The sequence below is a fragment of the Poecilia reticulata genome, chromosome 13 (assembly GCF_904066995.2).
Source record: "Poecilia reticulata chromosome 13, P_reticulata-male-v2, whole genome shotgun sequence".
NCBI classification, from domain to species: Eukaryota; Metazoa; Chordata; class Actinopteri; order Cyprinodontiformes; family Poeciliidae; genus Poecilia; species Poecilia reticulata.
The window spans coordinates 28,146,588-28,172,324 of record NC_088842.1 but is presented as its reverse complement, the minus strand read 5'-3'; the positions used below and the strand labels follow the sequence as shown (position 1 = coordinate 28,172,324).

General features: G+C 38.3%; 1 protein-coding gene across 15 annotated transcripts in view; it reads right to left on the bottom strand.

The window, feature by feature from the left end:
• Positions 1–25,737, bottom strand: part of tenm4 (teneurin transmembrane protein 4) — a 210,990-nt gene that overhangs the window by 59,904 nt on the left and 125,349 nt on the right. For 10 of the 15 annotated variants that reach the window (XM_008426387.3, XM_008426390.3, XM_008426389.3 and 7 more), the window contains 6 exons: positions 24,908–25,102; positions 22,529–22,729; positions 14,149–14,334; positions 11,715–11,741; positions 5,459–5,605; positions 3,560–3,776 (listed from right to left, as the gene is read on the bottom strand). In XM_008426387.3, coding sequence (XP_008424609.1) covers positions 3,560–3,776; positions 5,459–5,605; positions 11,715–11,741; positions 14,149–14,334; positions 22,529–22,729; positions 24,908–25,102 — 973 coding nt within the window. The remainder of the gene's footprint in view (positions 1–3,559; positions 3,777–5,458; positions 5,606–11,714; positions 11,742–14,148; positions 14,335–22,528; positions 22,730–24,907; positions 25,103–25,737) is intronic. The other 5 variants (XM_017308246.2, XM_017308247.2, XM_017308250.2 and 2 more) reach the window with 1 other exon arrangement.

Sequence of the window (25,737 nt, the reverse complement as noted above, 5' to 3'; positions counted from 1 at the left end):
AAACCGAGTGAAAAAAAAAAAAATCAGTATTTGTCTGACGGCATGAAACAGTGTTCCAATATACAATTTTAATGTTGACATTTTCTGTAGATTTTTATGGGCAAAAAAGGATGGATGCCATATTCAGACAGTGGGAAAGGACAATCTGAAAATATAAATATTTTCTCTATTTTTTCTTCCAATTCTTGCTCAGACAGGGACAATTCTTTCCAAACCTGTGCAGAAACCCTGAATCTCACTTAGATAACTTTAATAAATTTAACAAAAGATTTTTTTTTTTTAATTGATGGCAGTTTTGTCAGCATGAACAGTAGTAAAAGTCACATAAATAACATATTGTCAGGAAATTTGGAGTTTAATTCCTTTCATAAGAATACAATAACGAAGGAAGAGCACATTTCTTTTCAATTGTAGTGCAGACACAATAAAAACAGCTTGCCAGAGGTAAATATAGAACTTTAGACGAAGCCTAATAAACACCCCCATTACCATGCACGCAACGAAAATATCATTATCCACACAAATGACTTGATTACAGGGTGAATCCTGATGCAAATGTTAGCATGTCACCGTGGATCCCTTCCTCTCCCTCGCTGTATGTTACTCGCTCAGAGTGCAAATGGAAAACACTTTGGACTAATTTCTTTTCTGCAAACAATGCTGCTAAAAGGCGTTCGGACAGACTACTACGGTTTTATTTCCGACATTAATAGCTTAATGCTAAAAAGAATAGCTCTAAATAAAATTAGAAAAGTGCCAGCTAGCAAATGGAGCGCATGACTTCAGCCCCGCTATTAGAAACCAACCATCAATCTCTGTCCAAACTGTTCCATAGACAAAGTCCCTGTTTACTATTCTGGTCAGCATCGACTGCTGGGCTTCGGCAGGCTGTTGTATTATGTGTCATGGTGGGGAATCAAGACATTTCATGCAGTGGCAGATGCTTTATTCAGTGGCACCTCTGCAGCTTTTTGCGGACGGAAACATCAGAAATAGCAGTCCAACACGTCTGCGAGCATGAGGAAGTGGCCGGCGGATCAATAGAAAGATGATCACGTGAGCAAGGCAAGCATATCACAAAGCAAAGATGCTGAGGCTAGGCCTGTCTGAAGCCCCCTCCGCCACCTCGTCATAACTGTTCAGATCTGTCAGTGGGTGGGGGAATGAATACCAAGCATGAATAATAGATTATCACCGATATTTTTAGGTGTGCCGAGGCCCCCGCGATCTTGCAGCTCATCTCTGGATTCTTCATTTTACTTATTTATGGCAGCATCTTGAGTGAGAGACAAGAGTATTACTCAACCTTCCATGCCTCTAACTCTGTCCGGGGACGTACTGCAAAATGCTGAGTGCTTCTTGAGAGCCAGAAAAATGTCAATGAGAGAAAATGTCAGAGCTTCCGCTGAAGTAACAGCTGACGTTGTCGCAATGCATTAAAAAATAAGACCAAAAAAAGATGCATTTTATGTTTTTGGGTTGAAGAACTTCTTCACATTTTGTTATATTTTAACTACAATGACCACATACTGAAAAGAAAATTTCACAATTTTAACTTTTTCGTACAGTTTGTGGAGGTTAGGGACCATAAAGGAATAGCAAATAGGAGAAATATAAAATACTTGAGAGCCCTTCTAAAGATGCTTCTAACTGCCTATTTTAATAGTTCAAACATCAGATAAATGTTAACAGGCATGAATTCACAGTGGAAACAATCATATCACTAACGCAAAGGCTAACATCTACAAACTTAGGGGAACAGCCAATCGGCTGCTTTGCAAACGCCAGCCAATAGCATGCCAAGTAACATTACGCTAGATATTTTAGCTTCTCATTTTCTTCTGAATATTTTGCAATGCACTAAAAAAGAAAAATTCGGTTATGGGTGGATTTTCCACGAATACTGAACCTCCTCAAATAGGTGGGTGTCATATTTCTTTACCCCTTTCTATTCTAACACCCTTAAAGAGTCCACTTACCTGTAGTTTTGGTTGTAAAAAAATCTACCTCAACCTGGCTATCCACGTAAACTCTGAGATAAACAGAGATCCTAGCTCATTTCACATGACTGAACTTCATGGAAGAGTGACCAGAAGGAACCCACTGTTGAAAAAAAAAAAGCATGGAGAAGTTCTGTTTGCAATTTGGCAAACAACACACCTGTGTAAAAAGGTCCTCTTGTCAGCTGAGACCAAAGTTGAACATTTTGGCCAACAGGCAAAAGCTATTTGTGGCAGAAAAGTTGCTTAAACTTGCCCACCATGAACCTTGTGGTCACAGTGTCATGCTATTCTTCAGAGGGGAAAGAAAAGCTGGTTGAAGTTGATAGGAAGATGTATTGAGGTAAAACACAATCCAGGAGGAAAACCTGTTAGAGGCTGCCAAAGACTTAAAATAGAGGCAGAGGTTCATCCTCCAGAAGGACCATACTGTGAAACACGGCGGTGGCAGCAGTATGACGAGCCAAAACTTTTACATTTCAAGCATTTCTCTCTAAGTGAATACTCCTGATTATTGTTTAAGCTCATGGTGTTGCCTACCACAAAGAAGATGGAAGACTATTACCGGCAAGAAAACAACAAAGAATAAAATAGCTTTTCTTCACATGAAACATTTAAGTGTTTACACTCTTATTCTTCTCCGAGTGTATATTAAGTCTCATCTTTGTCTTCTACATTAGTATAATATACAAAGATGAGAGTGATACATAATAAAGTAGTATGGAAATGAGCAACCCTGTCACGCATGTGATAAAAGATGAAAAGAAAAACAGACAATAGAAAACATCGGAGCAATCTTATGGGATTCTGACTGCCATCCTGCCTGATTTAAAAGGTTCTCAAATTCCACGACTGGGGTGTCATGAGCTCTGCCTGTGGGAGTGAGCCACAGATGGATTACAGTAGAAGTAATCACAATACATGAATATGAGATGCCTTTCTTGCTGAGGGAACGCTGCCTCCTTTTTTTTTTTGCCACATTCCATGTTTGTCCATCATCATTTGTCCATCATCCTTGCAGCGATGCCAACACTCTTTGTCAATTCGAGCCCCCACTGAATGCAGCTGCTTCCCCATGTGAATGAATTATCCGTTTTATTTTTTTAAAAACAAAAATAAAAGTGCGGCAGTAGCTGTTTTAAAAAATGCGAATATTGTTTTAGGATTTATGAATCTGTTCAAGAGCGTGTCACTGCAGCAAAATGTGGTTCTAGATAACAGTTTATCCAGGTCATAACATCGCAAATGTGCAAATCTGTTCCTGTTTGTTGCTGCTTTACTGATTTGAAAAGCAATCCAGCTTAGAACGGAAGACAAGCTATTGTATCACACATTTTTTAGTCAATTTTAAATTGAATGCAAATAGGCTTAAATCTTAATGCGTTATACTTAGAGAGGCACTAAATAAACAAGAGCTGCTGTAGTAGCTGGAATTCGCAGAACTCTACTAATGCAACAAAAATGTATATGATGTATAAGACAAATAGCTCTGTGAATCTAAAAAAAAAAGAAGCTTTTTAAGTTTGAGTGTTATCCAATGAGAGTACATTGTCACTCACTTTCCGTCGAAGGGGTTAGCTCCAGGGATGGTGTGTGTACTGTCCCTGCCCACCAGGAAGCGCACTCGGTCGTAGAACGTCTGCAGGTTGCTCTGTGCCGAGGACATCTGCGTCTCCTGGATGATGTCCAGGGGGTCAGGCGAGCCCACGCATAAAGAGGTGGTGTGACAGGTTGCCTGAAGACAGCAGTCTGGATCCATGCAGTCCACCAGGCCATCTGAGAAGGTTAAACAAGTCACAAGCAAACAGATTCACAAAAAACAGAAGTGTGGTTAACACCTGGCAAATGCAGAAAAGCGTACACACACTGAATAAAATATGCTATTGGGTAACACTGAGTACTAATGTTAAGCTAAATTCTATACTTATGCAGGAGTAGAGACGTATTAATAAGCCAGCTCCTCATCAAAATTGTGGACAAATTTCAGTTTCAGCAACTCAAAGTAAAAAATTAGCCAACAACCTAGCAGAAGTTTGCCCAGCACATGGCCAGAGTTATGGATGGAGCTAAATACAGGGCCTTCCTGGAGGGAAACCTTTCAGAGGCGGCAAAAGTGAGACGGTAAATGTTAAATGTTTTCAAAGTTACAATAAATGCTAAAGGACTTAACAAAAAAATATCTCCACTATTACCACATTAGCAGACGTGTGCCCATCCTGGTAGTTAGGTGTATCAAAACAGCATGCAGAAGTGGAAGCAATGTTATAAACTTTTGCAAAAGAGCATAATATGCAGAAGATGCATTTCCCTCTCAGTACATTAGATAACATTACTAAAAATGAGTGTTTCTATGTAATGCACTTTACTTTGCTAAAGTGGGTCATTAGTGTCTCCTAACCATTGCTTTCAGGGGCATATCTGGCCAGACGGGGTGATAAAAATAAACTGTGCTGTCAGGAGTCAGTCAAATCCCAGGCAGTACCCTGCTTTTGCTGTTGAGAGCCGTGTGGTCCCTGTTAAGTGATGGGAAGACAAACAACCCCCTGTATAAATAAGGGAGGCTAGTGCACTGCTCAGGCTGAAGAATCGGGTCTGGAATAAAGAAAGTCACATCTCCCACTTGGAGTAGAGATTGGTGCAACATCCCTGGCTGGTTGGGTGTGTGTGTGAGTGTGGGAGTGTGTTTCTGCCCCTGCTCAGGGTTATTTAGAGGGAAAAAGACTTCCCTGTGGAGATAGAAAATGTTAAAATCTTAGAGGTTAATAAAATATCAAGGTGAATTTATTAATACTTCTAATCAGGACAACTCTATTTCATTTGCATGTAAAGATTGCACTGGATGTGTGCATGTAGCTTTCACATGCTCTATACAAATGTATTTCGTTTAGAGGAAAAGACATCCAAAGGATTTTACTTAGAGCCAAGATCGTACACAATAAAATCCCTGCATTATATCCACCTGTTGTGGTCTAAATGGCTAGTTAGCTTCAGAAAAGAAGCATTTTTGTACCTTTTCTAAGCATTGATTTAGCTTGAATTGAGCAGTTAATGGTAATTGTAAGTCAGAATTGCAGTTTTAGCGCTTGTTTTTTTTCTCAGCTCTGCAGTTTTTCTGCTTCACTATGCATCCATTACATGTTCTGATATGTGTGCAATATTTACATTTTCTTTAGATTTTTAAATTTTTTCTTTCCTTTCTTCGAGTTAAAAGCAAGCTGGCTCCTGGGATTCAAGGCAGTGAAACCTCAAGACAATTTCAAGACAATTTATACAGATATTGACTCTATATGAATAAAATTGGAATGGCCTACATAAAAGGTATAACAGAGCATGGAAAGCTTAAAGCAAGTACAGAATATTTCTCAAGCCCACAGGGAGTGAATTTTATTGTCAAATCGTGTCTGGTTCAGAGTCCGTGTTGGTGTCTGGTCAGTGTCAAAAGGCATTTGTGATTTTACCTCCATCGTTGTCCTTGACATCACTGCAGGCGGTTTCCATAGAGGTGTCACAGCCGGTGCCCCTCCAGCCCAGCTGGCACACACAGTACCAGCCGTTGTTACCCAGAGTGCACCTGCCATTTCCATTGCACAAACCAGGACAACCCTCTATGAAAAATAGATGAAGACAAAGACCAACGGTCACAACTGAGTCTCAAACAAAGAGAAATTAATGAACAACAAATAATACAGAACATCATTTGTGCACCAAAATTGCTTTGGAAAAAAACTGGTTTGCTGTTTGTACTTTAAGCAGCAATAGCCTAATGTTATAACCTAATGTTATGTGAAATTTTAAATGGATGAGAGCAGCTCTAATGACCCTCAGCTAAACTTGATTAATTCGATACACCTTTTGTAAAGCTTTCCAATATCCTTTTGCAGTAGAATCAGATAAGAGGGATCTTATTAATCAATATTCACTTATTACTACAGCATATTAGCCAGAATGTATGGTACTTTAGCTGTGCAACGAAAGCAGTGGAGTTTATACTGCCCAATTTGAAATAATTTAATAGGTAATTTTGGATTTCAAGGTTTTTTTTCTATAAGCTTTGCAAAAATATCCACATCCCTTCGACTTTTTCACATGACAGCCACAAACTTCAATGTGTTTCTTTAGGACTTTCATGTGACAGACCCACACAACATAGTGAATGATTGTGAAATGCAAGGAAAATTATATAGTACTTCTTGAAGTTTTTCACATGAATTTGCATTCAGGCTCCCTTCAGTTAATACTTTGTAGAACTACGTTATGCTACACTTAAAGCCGCATGTCTTTTAGAATATACCTCTGCCAGCTTTCCACATCTAGAGGCTGAAACCGGTACCTACTCTTTGTTAAAAACACCAGACTAAATCGGACTGGATGACGAGCGTCTGTAAATATCACTTTTCTAGTCTTGCAACAGATTTTAAATTGGAGTCGAATCTTGGTTTGACTGGATCATTCTAACACACATTTGTTTTGATCTAAGCTTTTTTTACTGTAGCTCTGGCAGGAAGGTAAATCTCCACTATTACGTGTTTTTAGAAGTTTTGCTACTTCTAAAATGTTTTCTGCCAGAATTGCCTGTATTTAGATCTATCCCAGTGAGCACATCCACTTATAGTGAAACAAATTTTTCATTTAACGTTTCTGCTAACTTTTAAAAGGCTTAGCACATTTAGCATCTTCTAAATTATCCTTCAAGTAGCTCAGACGGTTATATTCATGTTCTTATTTTGAAGTTGACAATTATTTAGGCAGTAATTCAGTTTCCTGTTCTCACAACCTTCACCATGATGCAGTGCAGCAAATGATCTTTATTCTGTACCCAGAATAAACTGCAGTTTAAAATTTACTGATGTCCTGCATGCTTTCTGACTGGAGCCGTACAATTAGGGCAAACTCAGAAACAGTTAGCAATATTGTTTTTCAACAAATGTAAAACTGAAACCATGACAGCAAGTGATTCTGTGCTAAAGAATCACTTGCTGAAGTGCAACTTTGCATGCAACCGTGTAACACGTAACGTACAATAAACACGTGGGTAGCATCAACATGATTGAATTTGTTGCGTTAGCATTAGCCTTTGATAAATTTCATGTTGGTGCCATGCTCAGCACGACTAACTTTTAGTTAGTGATGTCCACTTCTATTCTATCCTTTTCCGCCTGCTTTATTATCTTTCTTCGGTGTATTGGTCTATAACATGAAATTCCTATTTAAAAAAAACAACAAAAAAAAACAAGGTTTGTTTGTAATGTGACAAAATCTGAAGATTTCCAGGAATAAAATAAAATTGGAAAGTAGTAGTAGTAGTTTAAAAAGTGGTCTAAATTATTGTCAGAAATGGGTTTTTAACAATCAGTAATATCCCCTCAAGCAGAGAGACCATGATATCCCTTTAGGAGAAGTTCAAAACTAAACAAAATGGGTTTTATATAAATTGGAAAAGGTTGTGCTTGGTTGCTTTGAGCAGAGGTCGCCTAGCTGTATTTCTGGGAGCTGAGCCCCAGGGGATCTGAGGCAGGCTGGAGTAGAGAGACAGGTGAAAGATTTCATTGTTTCCTCCCAGATAGGTCTTCACAAGGGCACAGATCAGACGATTATGATGCCAATTGTTCTACCCTGTTTGACATTTATCTGATACATTATGATATTTATCCCCTCGCTGAGGCAGAGGGTAAAATCTAAAGATATCAAACGCTCAGCTCTATCATAGATTGTGGTGTTAGAAGGATGCCTTGATAGAGAGAATGCTAAGCTGACCCATTTTATCAACTCTCTCTCTTGTGCAGCTTGCTTCTACATCAGACAGAGAGAGAACTGGACCGGAGAACAGAAAAGGAAGAAAACAGGTAAGGCAGGTGTACTTATAAGGTAATAACTGTAAGGGAGGAAAGGCTGATTGATGGATGAATCAGGGCTGCAATTATATTGTGACATAATTCACAATGCAGCCACAGTCTGCAGAATATATACTGTTAGTTAGAATAGAATAAAGAGCCACAAAAAGTAACTAATCCCAAATTTCTGGAGCACAACTGTCTACCTCCATTTGTTAAAAGTTTTCACACAATTTAATTTTAGAAGTTAAAAGTTGCTTAGTATCCTTTGCAGTGATTTGGTACCCAAGATAAAGAAGTCTTATAATATATCTGTGCTTTATTGCTGCAGCATAATCTCATACTGAAATATGTAGAAAAAGCAATCCTGTAATTTGAGTGGATATACTCAGGACACTCCTACGCTGTGAAAATAACAGTTTTCAATGAAATCTCCCGTGCTACAACTAAAGGGACCTCTAGCAATTTCTCTAAAATAATTCTAAATGAAGCATCGACTCAATATGTACTTTGCATTTTAGAGAACCCAGCAATTTTCAGCTCAATCTTTTCCTGTTAGGTTGTTTTGACAACAGCATCATTTGGTATGGATGCCATTTCTGGGTAAAGATGCCTACTAATTTTCAAATTCAATTAAGTGTTTTCAATTAAGTAATATGAATCAGAGTTGTAAAAGCAAATATTGTATTTTCCACCATATATCTGTTCATTCAGGCTGTCGGAAAACATTTTAGAATATCAATATTATAATAATTTAGTCTTAAAATAGTAATAAAATTGTGTTTTACTGCAAGGGCTCTGTTACACACACAGTGTAACATCAGCTCTGACACTAAAGTAAAAAATTAATGATCACTCACAGTATGAATGTTGCAAGAATATATTAAATTATTTATTTTAGTCAAAACTGGTACTAGCATGTCAAACTTTACAGAAACACTAATCGATCACTAGTCTAAGATTTCCTGCTTATTTGCAGTATAAACATCAGCTAACACATTTCTATTACTTACTACTACGTTTTCCCATATCTTCACTAAAAGCAACATTCAAAATGTTTAAAACTACTAGAAATGTGACAATACGTGTAGCGAGATGTTGCTCTTGTAATTAAAGAATAATTGAATAGCTTTTACGTCTTCACCATATATAGCTCTTCTGCTCATCCCTTCAAGAGATTACGAGCTGAAATTGTTTATTACTGCTGTAACTTCAAATTCTACAGATGATTTAGAGAATTTATCATCAATAATAAAGTGAAAACTCAAATGATATTCTAGAGAACTGCAACCAAATTTAATGAACTGTTCGAAATGGCTTGCCTCTTGGACACTTTTGGCATTGGCTGTCCATTTATTGAGCAAATGGACAAAAACAACTCTGGTTAAGCCAGTGGAGCTGGACGATTAAGGAGCTCAGAATGTTTGTTATACGGATAAATAAAGCTTCACTCTCTTTTGGCTTGGTTTCAACTTAACTGGCAGAATATTTCAGAGAGAAGCCCCTGCAGAGCCCTGCCCGAGCCCGTCTGAAACAGCTCCAGACATGAGGATGCAAACGTTCGAAGAGCCCCTCTGGCAGCCGCTCTGATGCCAGGTGGTCTATAACCAAGTACGCAGGGAGGCTGAGAGAGGGGTGCCGGTGGCAGACAGCAAGGGGTGAAGCAAAGCCTCCATTCTCGTTCTGCCTACAACCATAAAGTCTTTTAATTAAAGAGGCTGCAGCCTCAGCACCTATCAGGCTTTGCACAGCACTGTAAGCTCATCTATAATGCAAGGCGCAGGTTATGAATCCCCTCTCCCAACATCCCCCTACTGAGAAGGCTAAAATGCACAAACCAAACATTTGATGTATAGAAAGCAGCTCAGCTTGAATTGGGTGTGAAGGTGCTAAGTGGAGATTACCATGGAACATTATGTTGAAAATACGATGAGAGGAGGAGAAGATTTTTACTGGTGCATCTCAATAAGTTAGAATCTCATCAGGAAAGTTAATTGATTTAGGATATTCAGTTCAAAAAGTGTAAAATGTGTAAGAGTCATCACACAATATGATATTTCTGTTGGTGTTGATGATTTTGGCTTACATCGATCAGCATGTGGCTCTGGTGATATGCTTCCTGTTAGGGAGTCGCACTGACTTGAGAAAAACACTAACAGATAACATAACTCTCTAAATCAGTCCCTCCAGGATGCAATAAAACAAATATTTTTTTGTGATTGACTGATTTTGCACACCCTTGTTCATTAAGGGTGTGGTCAAAGCTACTAATATTTTTAAGTTTTATTTTTGCTAAAACATCAACTTACAAAAAAGTTGAAATAATCCTCTCAAAAAAGCAAAAACAGGATTTTAACTTGAACTGTATACACTGTCTGAGCAAATCCTACAAAACATCTCAGAACGGTTTTTGAAAATGCAGTAAAAAAAAAAACTTTGTGAAACAGAAAGTTAAATTAGAGGGGGGCAAAGAGACTATCAAAATTCAACTCAGTGCGATTGGTCAGAAATTAAGGAAATGCAAAAAATGTTAAGGTCAGAAGTTGCAATGATTAATGAAAATTGCTAGTCTGCAAAATGTGTGAATGATGAGCGAATAGTTATGATTGCAGCATCGCAACTTCCTGGAGGAACAGCTAAATTCCTCAACAATTATGGACATTTGCACCTAAACCCCCAACAGCTAGGATTCCGTCTCTAAATCTTCCTTTAGACTCTGGGACCTTGACTTCCAAACACTTACTATTATCTGAAGAGGACACTGGACCACTGAGCACCAGTCTGGTCCTGCAGTCTCTAGTTCAAAAGTGGCTTGAAAAAAGGAATACTGCAGATGTAGTTCATGTCCTGGATCTGCCTGTAGTTTTTGACCTTTTTTGAATCTTCCCCAAACTTTTAAGTTGCTTATTCCAATTTTTCAACCAAAACTTTTCCTGCTCCCATTCAGGTCTGAGTTCAGCCTCTGGTGAAAGTGCAGGTGTTCTTGCATCTTGCCATTTCTTCACAAGTAATCACAGGAAGGTGGATAGACAGATCGGGGTGTTTTTTTCATTAAGTATAAGCAAGTATAAGGATTTATTGGCCCACCTGCACTGTAACTACAACCCCACTTTTAGAACAATATCCCGGATACAAGGAGCTCAGATGAGCTTCCTCTTTGGTGTGGCTGGGGTTAGCCTTTAAGACAGGGGGAGGAGCTTCCTCATCCGGGGGGGGAACTCCAAGTAGAACTGCTGCTTATTCACACCTTACCTAGAAAGACCTGGATAGTGGCGGAGAGAGAGAGGTCTGTCTTTTCTTCCTGGACCTGTTGTCCTCACGACCCAATCTCAGATAAGGGGAAGACAATGGTTGCATGCATGGATTGACATTTTCCTTCCATTGAACTTTACATTAAAATGCTTTGACACCATACAATGCTGTGTTTTCTTGAAACCTGAATGAGCAATTACACCGTTTCTGGAGGGCTGAACTGACTATCAAGATAGCTGTCTTTTACATAATTGTGAAAGCTAAACTATGGCCATAATCTTATATTATAGATTTTTTATTCATCTAATGTAATATTGAAATGTTTTTAAAAACTTAATTTAAAATATATATATATATATTATTTGCAAGCCATAATCATCAAAATGAACACAGAGAAACTTTTGGGAAACAATATCGTGTAAAGAATCTATTTAAGTTTCAAATTATTGACTAAACTAATAAATTCTAATTTATTGAAATGCATCTGTAGAATGAGAACAACAGTGTTTTGGATGGGAATGGACCATGGTGTGTGTCTGCGTGTGTTTGGGTGTGTGTTTCACGGCTTGTTAATGCTGACCGGCGTTATAATGAGTCGAGCGCAGAAAAGATTGAAGGAGGAATGCCATACCTTTCACTACCTTATCCAGATAGTGAGCTTGAGAGATAAAAGACAGGACATATAAGGGAGGTTTGAACAGTGGCACTTCCATGACAAGACAGCAGGGCAATGTGTTAGTATACGCTACAAAATGCGGTTAAAAAAAAAACACAGCCATAGAGCATTAACAGCATGCATTACAAGCAAGACATCGAGCACAATCCCACACAGGAGAGGGATGGAGACAGAAGGAAGACAGGGGGAAATTGTGGGACGCAGAGGAAGATTGCAGTCACCAAAATGAAATCTTCAGGAAAAAAACTAAAAAACGTCTGTTTCTTTTTATTAAATGATGGAAACAACTAAATAGCCCAGAGAGTATTTCGAAAACACTGGCACTGACGTGCATATTGCAGGCTTCAGCAGTGTTATGCAGGACAGAGGTCACAAAAAGCTCTTTTAATCATCGTCTACGGACGATGCAAGTGGCCTCGTCAGGAATGAGACCAGATCAAACCTGTAGGGGGTCTGGGGCCAACACACGGGGCCCTCTGTGATGGAAATTGATTTAAATTGAGATCTTAATGTACGACACAGAGAAATCTTCTTGTTGAATCTGGATCTCAATATGGCCTTTATAAAAGAGCCATCAATAATGTACAGGCCAGCATATAAAACATTCACAAACTGAGCCGAAGCTCTGTTCTCAGGCAGCGCTGCCTCGAGACCAATGAGAATACTGTGAGAAAAATCAGCTTTTTCTTTTATGAGCTTTTATTTCTGGTTTCCCTTTGACTCAAACATGTAGGGAATCACTGAGGCGGCTGAGAAAAGGGATCGCCATTGTGCTTTCAGTTTTTTGTATCAGCTGTAAAAAAAATTAAACCATAATGTGTCGAAGCAACCACCAAAAAAAGCCCTTGTCTTTTACTTTTGCTTTTAAAACATAACATTACCAATGTGGCTAATGAACCTGACATATCATTACTGGTGTGTTTTAACTTGCTGGTTTTTATACTGGTAGCTATGAATAAAGCTTATATTTCTTTGATTCCGAAAGTATTAAGTGGTTTGTCTGAGATATACTAAAACAAAGAAAGAGGAGTAAGAAGAAATGAGTGAATTTGCACATGAAAACACAGAACACCAGCAGGCTCCAAGCAACACATTCTTTTGGTTATTTCACATTTTTCATTAAGAATTCATGAAGATGGAACCCTAAGTCAAAACTCATAACTACATACAAATATAATGTGTGCTACAAAATCTCACAATTTTTTAGCTTGTGTCGGTTACCTGGAAAATTGTATCCTTTTCTAATTAGTTAATGCACCATACCTACATGCTACTATATCGCAAAAAAAGCAATTTTCAGTGTGTATATGTGAATTTGCGAGCAAACTTTTGGAATGTTGCAAAAAAAAAATTTAAGAAAGGGAATGCATATCAGCTGTGTTTCCCTTGAATGGTTTCAACCAGGCTACGGAAAGCATAATTTTGTCAGATGTTGATACTACACAGGAAGTAATAAACAGGAAGTAGAGGTTGCAAGCTAGCATGAACTAGCAGTCATCTCAGAAAAATGTATAGAGTTTTTCACGAATGTGTTATCTATCGGCCAAGTTGTAATTGTTCAGTCATGTCAGCATTGATAATGTTGCCTGCTGTCCTGAGACGCAGAGAGAAATCCAATTCTAAGGCAGCGGAAACAGCTGATGAGTCGTGTGAGGTAATTGTTTGCTATGTCAGAACTTAGTTGGCAAATGTGCTTCCATTTCCACTTTAACTCTTTTTCAGAAAAAAACAAAAACCACCTCTAGGAAGCATAAAAACATTTTTGCAAAGTTATTTCAAAGCGTTGATGTCCAGCATCTTTGAACATATGAACTTGATACAAAAAAAATAAGAAGAAGCCATTGATGGTTTCTAGATACTCAAATTTCTTTTTAAGGTTACATTCTGGTTTTCAAAAAAGCTTTTGACATTCAGTCAAGGTCTTAAAAAAAACGTAGCTTCTACCAGCTTTTAGTGCCAGAGAGCAACAGTATTAGTATAAACAGAGAGCTGAAAGCGGTGGGTGACCGGCTCACAATGACTCGCACGTCAGCATTTGAAAATAATAGTAAATGGAAAGGGAGCAAAGAAAGAGATGAGGATAAGGATGAGTAAAATGAAAAGACACCTTAGCACATTCCCACATTAAAATGCATGAAGGCAAGCCTCAGATCCTTGAGTAAACCTGTTCATGCTTTACTGAGTTGCACAAATTCAATTAAGCATGCTTTCCCGTTCTTTCTCCGACTGGATACTTCCTCTCAGACCCGACGCTTACACACACAGGCAGAGTGGTAGTCTGCACGCCTTTGTTGGTATCCCTCCCCCTTCACTGCATCCTGACCAAACAGACATATACATCGAAGCTGTTCCCCCCCCTTAACAAAACCCCAGCCTCCTCTCTTCCTACCAATGGTGCAGTGTTCTCCATTCCAACCAGGACTGCATTCACATTTGCCGTCCTTGCATGTGCCGTGCTCGTTGCAGCGCGGGTGACACGCCCTCTGGTCACACCCGGCGCCCATCCAGCCGTCGTCACAGCGACAGGTGCCTGAAACACAAACGCCGTGGCCTCCACAGTCGGCTGCACAAATCTCTGTGGGAGACAGAGACACAGAGGAAGACAAAAAAGACCGACAGAGAGAAAGAAAGGAGGGGTGGGGGTAGGAAATGGGAAGACAGGGCGGTGATGGGACAAGGCAGAGGTGGAGAGAAAAAGACAAATCCAGAAGTTATTGTCAAAGAAAGGCGGCCACGCTCTACTACCTTGTCTGATGGCAGCTGAAAAGAAATTCCTGCACCTCATAGGGACAATCCTTTTTTGACAATACAAATCTAATAAGTCCATTACCGAGAGGAGACGAGATTTGTGTGGCCTTAGCAGACGTATTCTTCCTCACTTCTTCTGTTCTTTATGTTTTCTCCTTATTTGAACCACAAAATGGCTAAAGAATAAAAAAAAAATACTCAGATGGAATTTAAAAAAAAGGCTACAAATTTAACAGTCCATTAATTCAGATAAAACTCAAACATTATTCACTTTAAAACAGTGCACAGTTAAAGGCTTTGCCACCGGTTTGGTCGTGGGTTGAAGCAGGCAGTAGAAAGCGAAGTTCATGGACATTTTGTGAAAGGTTTTTATCCAATTTATTTTTGCATTATCTTGGGTAAATAGCAAACTATTTGGAATAATTGTTTAGTTTTGCTATAAGGTATGAGCATTTTATATTAAATAGAGAACTGTGTGTACTTTCTGTATTTTCATCTTACCAACTCCAACTTAAAATGTATTTTTCAAAAGCAGCTAGTTGTGTTTCATTATTCTCTGGTGTTGAAATTTCCTTTTCTATGTTCCACAGCAGGAATTTTTTTTTTTTTTGTGACGCAAATCTAACAATTTATATTTAATTAACGGAATGAAATATAATCAAAATTTGTTTCACAAAAACTGAAAATGTATTGCTGCCACGTTTTCACACGCTCATCCTCAAATTATCTTGAAAATCCAAGTTATATGTGTTGGATTAAAAAAAATAATTTTATGTTAACTTTTTATGCTTTCCCACCCGCAAAAAAAAAAAAAAAAAAAAAAGACTTCAGTCACTAAAACTACAAAATAAGGGGTGAACTTTTCTGAATGAGTACTGAACTCAATAATGGAATTCACAAAAAGAGATTGGAAAAAATATGTCGATCTAAAATATGTCTGACAAATCCTTCAAACAAAATTCCTTCATTTCCTAAGGAATCAGGTGAAGCAATTAATTTACTAACAATTAAAGACAACTGATCAGAATCAATTATCAATTGATTTTTTTATTTATACAGCAGTTAACAACAGTCAACTAAGGTGACGAAAGCACTTAATGTTAAAAGTCACATCACAAGAAAAAGAAAGCACTATGCTGACGTTGCTAGCTTTTGACACTCCAAGGCTTGAATAATCAACCCCTTTTACTGACAGTTAAAACAGAGCATAATTAAGTATGAGTATGATTTTCCACTGCAGGATTTAACAAAATACGTTTTTAAAAAGGACACTTACGAAATTAAGTGCTACATTTGCTTTGGGTGATTTCTGATCAATTTCCACAGCTTCTGGAGCTTTCCTGCAGCCGACTTCTCTTTAAAATTAAATAAATTCACTTTAGATACTAGTGTTGTAGTACTCCAGAATAGTCATGAGACTGTGGTGACTAAAACTTTTATTATCTCTTAGAAAGGAAGCACAAAAAAGTAAGCTATGTGCAGGTGATGTTAGCAAAGCTAGCTAGCTAACATTAGCAATCTGCCTCTGTACCAAAATTATTTCCCTGCCCCTCACAAAGTGATTTAGTCAACATTAGCTATACATATTAAGTTATCCATCTGTGTACATTATATACTGTATGCTTTAAAAAAAAACCTTTCCATTTCTTGTCACCTAGCTTGGTGTACATGCTAACGTTAAATAATACTAGAGTGGGGTGCTGTTCTTGGTCTTGACTTGGTCTTACCTTTGTCTTAGGTTTCTAATTTTAGTTTTTTGCTTTGCACCTTTTTTTTTATTATGTTAACATGAATACAAATCTACAGGTCCTTTCTAAAAGCACTATACATTCAGTGACATCACATAAGGCCTAACGCAAGAGATGATTTTTTGAAGATAATCGCAATTTGTTCAGCTTTGCCATTAACAATAGTATTAATTTTGGCTTGAGAATCATCAGATTTAAAGTGTGGCAAAAATAAGACTGAATTGCAGGTTAAACGCAACTCAAATGGACCTAAATCTATGAAAAGTCAATCATCCATTATAATATTCACAAACATCCAAATGATAACCCTGCCTTTTGTGCCTCTTGTGGTGTCTTCAGTCCATATATGAGCAGAGGAGGAAGTACATTCATGAACTGCAGAAGAATGACACAGAGAGCCACAGTGAAGTCTGGTCCCGCTATTGTGTGGCAGCTGAAAGACCTCCCTGACTGGGTGTGACGGAGCCCGGGACTTTACCCTCATCTCATGAACTCGAGGGAGAGCATGACAAGCATAAAGCGCAAAGAAATTAAACACTGACAGATTACTTCTGAGTCTCATTGAAATGTTAACCTCTTTATTAACTATTCTGTGGTAAAGGAGGGCTTAGTAGTATAGGCAACAATGAACAATATTATTACTGGCTTATTAGCCAAACCAATTCATGTATGACCACAGGGGACCAAACTGGAGGTAAAATCTTTTAATAAGTCAATTATAGCGTTTGCGGTGCCTATTTTGCCATCGTAACAAATTGAATCTCAGTGTTATTTTTCAGTCAAAAACCCTAACATGGCAACCGTGCGTAAAAAGCTTTAAAGAAAATGATCTCACCCTCCTTTGCTAATTATAGATCAGCAAAAAACTCTGCAAGTCCTAATTTCATATCTGACTTCTGATGCATTAAGTATGCTGGTAGTGTCTGGATAATTGCCTCCAAAGAGCTTCGAGTACAGCCAGCGCACAAACAGAGATTACTGCATAAGCAAATAGAACATATGGGAATGATTCACTCATAAAACATTTACACCGACTTAAAAAGTTTTCACACCCTCTGAACTTTTCCTCATCAAACACATATGCACATTTTTAAACCAGCCTACAAAGTTGCACATTCTTTACACTATTTTTTATACTTCAGATTGTTATGAATTATTTATGAAAATGTAAAAGAACATTCATCATTTTCATCATTCCTGCACAAGTATGCACTACAACTGATCTTTCACTTAAAACCTCACATTTGTTGCTGTAATATGACAAAAATCGATAATTTTGCAAGCTGACTTTCACATTCTCTGGAGATAAAATTACATTTAACACAAGATGCTAATAAACCAACTAAACATCTAGAGATCTCATTCACACATGTTTTAAAGAAAAGAGGGGAGAAAACAGATGCTTGCAGTTCACTGGAATGGATACTGGTCAGAGAAACCAGAGCCAATGTGATTTTCACACAAATGTTCACTTGGAACGAAAAGGGAACCTTTACAATGATAAAGATGCAATTACCACCTACAAATAAACTCTCATTATCTTTGGCAAGAGGAGCTAACACAGTGAGAAACACCTCTGCTCTTATGATGGCTGTTGCACAAAAGGATTGTGTAAAAAAAGTTTCCTCTGGGTGGGAGGAAATGGTAAAAATGGCATAAAAAACATACATAAAACCTCAGGCATACTTTTATTGGTAGTAACAGAATTACTACATACTGTGTACATTTTTGGTATACAGCTCCAAAGACAGCAGAGAAAAGAGGTTTGTCATATAAAAAGTATATAGGAAGAAAGGAAATCAATTTCAAGTATTCTGAAAGCTTTCCATGTTTTCCGTCATGGTGCAAGGTAATATGCAGCTTTCTGCAGAACCCCACAGCATAGCTTACTGCTGTATTAGAGCCCAGAAAGCTCTACAATGAACAGGATAAAGGAGGATAAAAAGCCAACTCATCATCATTTACAGAGCCTTTTCTCTGCAAGGCACACCCAGACTAACTGCCCATTTCCCCCCAAATCCTTAGGATTACCTAATAGGTCATCATGTCTGCTTGGAATACAAAAGGGATTCGTGGATCAGAGAGGCTGCTGCTGTACTAAGGCTCTCATTTCAGAATGAATTATGTGAATACAAATTAAAACAGACTGCAGCTGTAAAACTGGAGCTGATTATCAACACATCAGAAACCTGCTGAACCAAAGATATCTGAAGTGAAAATCTGCAAGGAAACAATAACAGATTTCACAAGAAGTATTGCATTAGCATTTATTCATCAACTTACTGTCTGCAGACCTAAGTGGCGGATGAATTAATGTAGATGAATCAGTTTTAGTCATCCTCTACACGATTATGTTGTCTCTACTGCCAAAAAGTCTCTTAAATTCCTTTGCTTAGGGCAGAAACTGGCCCCCACCATGGATAGAGCAATCTATCTTTTACCAACTGAGAACATGGATTCTGACTTTGAGTTGACTCTCCGCTCCGGCGAACGCTTAAATTCATGGGAAGGAGAAGCCAACAAAACCACATCGTTGTGAAAAAGCAAAGCTGAGACCCTGACACCTGATTTCTCACTGCCGTTTCTGGCTTCACAAATGGCGTCTTGGCATGCACCCTGGTGGGAAGGGGAATTATTCAGCTGGCCGTTCACATTCCCATTTCTGCATACGGCATGAGTGACGCATGCCTAACAAGAAGATTGACATGGTAGACTCTGTAAACATGTTCATTTTTACCAGCCTGTGTATGGCTGAATGCGAATACTGAGTAAATATATATGGCAAAATGTCACAGTCTTCAAAAGACACCCAAAATGAACACTTATGGCCCTTTTCCACTAGACTCTATCAGCGCACATCGACTTGGCTAAACATCACTCCACACAGTTTGGGTGGTTTTCCATTACAACTGAGTTGTGGGTGGAGTCATCATATAGTCGGGTGGCCCCAAAGTTCAAAAAGTTTTTCGGTGTCTCTTAATACTGCAGTTACCTCTACAAAATGCCTTGGGAGACAAAAAAAATCTTAGGTTATGTTCACACAGCAGGTCTTGAAGCTCAATTCTGAATCTTTGCTGAAATCAGATTTTTTTTTTTGGTGTAGTTGTTGTGACTACAATTATAGCGTTTGCGGTCAACAAAGAGAGCTTTTGAACATTCAGAGCCAATGTGATTTTCACACATTCAGTCTTTTGAACGGTTTATGACCCCAAAACAATCAGACAAAATGCGACAGACTGCAGACTCTTTGAAACCAATCGGATACGTTTAGCACCACGTATGTAAGTGGCACAAATCGGATTCTTTTTGGGCGAACAGGTCAGAATTGGGCCGTTCAGACTGCCACAAAAAAAGTTATATATGGGCTGCATACAGGCAAAAGAAAAAAAAAAAGCAAATGTCCTGAGTCATGAGCCCTCTCAGCTATGACCTGGTCCATTGTTCCATGGCTACACGTTATATCCATGGCTCTAGCTTCTCCTTAATCTGAGGTTCAACAACCAGCAGGCATCTGCACCTCCAGTCCTCAAGGGCCAGTCCTGCAACGTTTATATGCATCTCTGCTTTAATACACCTAAAATGTGTGATGCTTTATTGCCCTTTTATTCTGGAACAACTGTCTGGAGAACTGCAAGTGTTGAAGCACTGAGTTCCTTTAAATCAAAACCAAAAATCAATTTGTTTATAGTGTTAACTCTGTTTCATATCTAGAACATCATTAATCAAAGTCTTTATTCAAACTTTTCACTGCTTTTCTTTATTTTGCCAAAAGACTCTAATGTTTCTTGCCAGCTTTGATTTGACTTGTTGCTGAAATGTCCCGTACAAATAACCCTGTTCTGCCTTGATGGCTTGAACACACTTTATGGTTTTCTTTCTTAAGAATAGGAAACACCAGTCCCAACTGTCGCTGTAGCTGTTTATACTGTTGAGTTGTGTCAACCTCAACAGCCCCATAATGTCCAGCAGCTTGGGACTTCACTGCTGCTGTTAGAACAGGAGCTTTTCATTTTTCTTTCAGTTGTGAGATGGAATGTTAAAATTTTAGTTGACATTCACCTTTTCTTGACTACCAAGCGAGAACTCTCCCTGTGGACTTAATGAACACAAAGGAAACAGCCTTCCAGAGCAGAGAAAAAAAAAAAACTATTCTTAGCTGTGAATGTTGCACAGTTGTGAAGATAGCAAGATCTAAAGAAAGCATTAACTCGCATCATTCCGCTTTCAGAATACCTGCTTTGCTGTGCATTTTTTCCTCCAATCGCAGCTGCCACCTAACCATGCAGAAACTAAAGGAGGAAACCGTCCGTAAAAGATGTAAATTAAGAACAGAATCAACAAAAATGTGATTGCTAGCCTTGGACTTCCAACCGATAATTGATGAGGCTAATTTATGCCTTTACGTGAGACATTTTCTATTAAGAAAATCACCAATGCTCACATCTCTGATGAGCTTCGCAATTAGCAAAGTTGATCTGAATCAAGCTGGGAGATAAATCTGGAAGTAAGAGTGATGGGATTTTACAGAGGAAGTGATTGAGATGTCAATTGTGCTACATGTTGTTGATGTTAGTTGTCAGTTGTGATACATTTAAGCTCTGATGGGCAACAGAAAAAGTATCACACAAGTTTAACCAGATTTGATTGCTTACTGTCAACCTCAAACTGATTATTGATGGGAACCACTGAGGCGTTTGTGTGAGTTTGGAAAATACAAAATGTTTACTTCAGACAGAAAAGCCTGATGATTATTAGAAGAAACATGTAATCAGGCAGAAACGCATTTACACACAACAGTGGAGTTAATCAAAGACTGACAGGTTTCTAAAAAAAATAAAGGTTGTTCTAATTCTTTGTTGTGATAAACTGCACAACAAAAGTTTATTGGATACCTTGGTAACAATGTGTGCAAAGCAAAAAATTAATAGAATTACCAAATTAACAAAATTTTTGGTGCCAAATTAGAGAACACGGAGAGAAGAATCTCAGCACTACTATCTGTCTAAACTTTCTTCTCTGTAGCTTCAGGTTTCCTTTACGATTTAGCTGGCCATGAAAAGAGGTCTAATTTTGTGTCTGATGAATTATTTATGTGTTGATCTGGACACATGTTTTGGGTCATTGTCCTGTTTAAAGATCCAGTGTTGACCCATTTTCAGTTTTCTGGTTGAGGCAACCAGATTTTCACTTCAAATTTCTCTCTCTTTTTTTAAAGGGTTTTGACTCTAACAAAGTTCTTTGATCTTTGGGAGACAGACATGCGCAAAACATAACAGATCCTCTACCCTACCTAACAATGGGCAGGAGATGTCTTTCCACATATTCACAATTTGTTTCATACCAGAAAAAAAAAAACTTTCTTAGTTTCATCTGCTCGAAGCACACATTTCAAGTTGAGGTTCCAACTGAGGTTAGCAAATGACTACCGATGCCGAAAAATATTTTTCTTTTTTCTTCCTTACACACAAAAAGTCACAAGTCATAACTTTGGTGTTGTGTTTAAAGTACACCCGTAAATCCGACAGCAAGCGACATCCACAAACAAGAGTGATAGATGACAAAACTGCTTCTTTTTGCCTCCTGGTATTTAATATTTTCTTCAAAAACAATCTGATTGGCTGCTATTGTTGTGTGCAAGTTGAGGTATAAGGACTTAACCTATCACCGAAGCAATTCAAGCCTAAAATACTGTCTCAATGCAGAGCAGCAGCACAGATGTTCCCAAAACCTTGTGTCAGCATCCACAGTCCACATTTTTAAAGAAGTATTTGTTCAAAGTAATTACATGAATGATCAAGAATTACTGATCTTGATCAATCAGGATCAATTAAAGTTGAAGGTATAATAACATTATGCACTAAACTGACGGTTGAATAACCCAAATCTGATTGGCTGAAAACAACAGATTGAAAACAATAAAAATATTTGTTGTTGGGCTCAGCCGTCTATTTATTCAATAAATTAGCAACAAAAAGGGCTTTTGAACTGTAAAATCTTACTTTTAATGGCAAACTCTACACTTAACTCAAAAAATTATAGAGTCCCACCTCTAAGTAAAATAAGCCATGTCAAAATATGTTATTTTCAAACAAATTTTGTATTTCAATCTTATTTTTAGAGCAAATGTTTTTGCTTCATTATTGAGAAGCACTGGTTAACAGTCAACAAGACGATGGCCTGATACCGGATGTTTTTCTACCTTGCAATCAGAGCTCAGTTGGCTCCTCCAAAGGAAACCCTGCCAATGTTTCCCCTCATTATGGAAGTGCTTACCTGTAGAGCAGTCGTGGCCCGTCCAGTTGGGATCGCAGCTGCAGGTTCCAGTGTCTGCCAGGAAAGCTCCATGTCCAGAGCACTGGTCCATGCAGGAGGCCCTGGGGCTTTCACATCCCGGCCCTCCCCAGCCGATGAAGCAGTGGCACTCTCCCTGGACACAAACGCCTCGGCCCGAGCACGTTGGATCCAGGCAGTCCACTAAAAGCGTTTCGACAAAGGGGAGAGTGTTAGACACACCAGTCACCTACTGTTTCCCTCTTTTCACAAGCATCCTGGCATCTTTTTCTTTCCTTCTTTTTCTTGAGCCTGAGCAAAAAAAAACAGCAGTGGGCTTCAGCTCAAATGCAGCAGCAACCAGATTAGCACACGAACAATGAAAGAACAGAGGGAGCAGACAGAAAATAAATTTTTTTTTTCTAAAAGCTGGAGAAAAGATTTACATAGAAGCAAATTAAATGGCTGTTTGCTTAGCTGGTGTTATGGCACAAACCTACAGGTTCAGCCCACACTTCTGCTGGCGTTCTCCATTTATTTTGTGCAAAAAAAAATAAAAAATTCCTCTGAAGGGACAGCTTAATACATAGCTGGAAAAAAATAAAAGCCATATTCATGTAGCAAAAAAGCAAAAAGTCAAAAAAAAAGTGAAGCCTACATTAAGTGGATGTAAATAAGCAGTAAATAAAAGTCTGTAAGCAGACTTGTATGGCAAAAAAGCGTTGTAAGGTCTAACTCATAGGTGCGTTTTACTGGCTTTGCTTTGCTCTGTTTTTTGTACATTGCTCAGTGCACACAACGTTATTTCAGTAGACAGTGAATAGACAACTCATATCTCTCAAGCGTTGCACATTTTATCATGTTATAATGGAAAACTTCAATGTTTTTTGTTAGAATTTTATGAAAGGAAAAATAGTACATCACTCTAGAGTAAGGAAAATGCCAAGGAAAACTTTTTTTATTTATGAAAATAAGAACAGTGCTGTATGAATTTAAAGTCTGAACTCCGACACAACTGCAAACCTACCAAGACATCCATCTAAAATCGACAGGCTAGGAGACTATAGCATTGATCAGAAAATAAACCAGAAGGGCCCTTTGGCAACTCAAGACCAGCTGCAGAGGATTGTCACGTCAATGCCTACTAAAACTGCAGTAGGTAACTTTTATAAAAATGTGTTTTTTACATATTTGTTAAACCTGCCACTATGTCCTGAGTTTAATCTAAGAAATCCGTCAAGAAAATTGAGCTCATTTGCCTCCTCCTTGTGGTTCTATTGCCGTGTGTAGAAATAAATCACTCCCATCCTGGTCACAAAGATAATTGGCAAAGGTTTGCAAAAAACAAACAAAAAAAAATGGACGTAATTTCCTTTTAAGTTCAAAATCATACTCTATTTCGGTTTGTTATATAAAATCCTCAGAAAATACATTGAGGTTTGTGGTCATATTACATGACATAACTATGAACATGTTTGCATGGCAGTGAAAAAGCCTTTTCTCTTAATCACTGCATCACTGACATTTCTTGTTTCCAGGGAGCAACGGTCGCAGGAGCGTACAATCACAGAATCAGCATTCTCGCCGCTATAAGTTATTTGTGCACACAGATGGCAAATGGATGCCAAGTAGGAGCAACGTCTAGCCTCTGAGAGCAGTAGGCCACACCATGGCAGGTCTCCTTTATCATAACAAAAAAATGGATAAAAAGACTGCTACAGCTAGACAAACGGGATCTCTCGCCTCTTAGCAGATGGTTTGGGCTCAAGACACAAAGATCAGAGGCTAACTGACAAGAAACTCTCTCCTGGCAATTAATCATTTCTGCTGAAGGTCACACGGAAGAAAGGTAAAAATGTTAAAGGGCCCTTGTGCACATTCCCCTCCACTCCTTATGGCTAACACTCCACCTAAAATAGAATGGGGGCCTATGGATGTCACAAACCCCATTTATCAAAGTCCCAGAGTCCATTTTTCATCTTGAAATGAGAGCCTTCAAGAGCTGACAAACACAATGGCTCCTTCAATCTTATCTAGTCAAACCTTACCAGCGACAAATGAAGGTGGAGTTCCCCCTAGATTAACATCAGACTTTATTGTCTGAACTTCAGACATTAAATGTGCTGCTTTACACCAGAATATTGCTTCATACACATGATTTACCCAGGCAAAGTCACATACGATGTATATTTCATAGATTTATGTATATTCCCCTCACTACTGGAGAGTGCAAGCTATCAAGTCAAAATAGAAACCCCCACACATGAGTACACTTTTTAAATGTCTAACTCTAATAGGTTGATAGGATGTTACGAGCTGGAATCATATTATGTGAAATTTTATTAGGTTAAGGCAAGTTAAAGTGACATTCAAAACAAGTACCTTCTTCGCAGTTCTCTCCTTTGTATCCAGGGTTGCAGATGCAGGTCCCCCCAATGCAGGTCCCATGGCCGCTGCACGTGATGTCGATGCACTGGCTGGTGGGAACGTCACATTCGGAGCCCTTCCAGCCGCTGTGGCACATGCAACGACCTTTAAGGTATTGACCATTCCCACTGCACAGCACCGGACAGGCAGCTGTGAAAAGCACAAAGAGCAGAAATCCATTTAAATGGAGCACTCACTGTAAAACAAAAAAACTCAAATGAGAAAAAGTGAGACTTTTAACAAAAGAGTGATTCTGCTGCAGTCCTTCTAGCAACACATAGTGGCAAAATTAACTCTGATCTTTGTCCAGACTTGTTTTTGTGAAAACCTATGTTTTTAAACTTATTATCCTATTAATTCATAAATGATGTCTGAATGCAGTAAACTGAATGTCATTCTGCTTACTGAGCTGAAGCAGAATAATCTGTTGAGCTTTATAAATCAGTTCAAATATTAAAAGCCTAAAACTTTTGATATCAAATGAAAACAAAATCTGTTAAAGTCATATGCTACCTGTGTTCAACTTATAGAAATTTTGACAATTTATAGTAAGTGTGAAATTAAAACATGTTACTGAATAGCTTGAAAAGCTAACATTAGCTAAGATGCTAGCATTAACTACATATCAAACTTTACCTAAAATCCTAACACTTTCACACTTACCTAATGGACAATGCTGTGCTAAGCATAAGTTAATATGGTAACATTTAGTCATCAATCATTAAAAATGGGAAATTATCTGAATGGTATTTTCAGAGGAAGAGGAAGTAAAATATGCTTTAGAG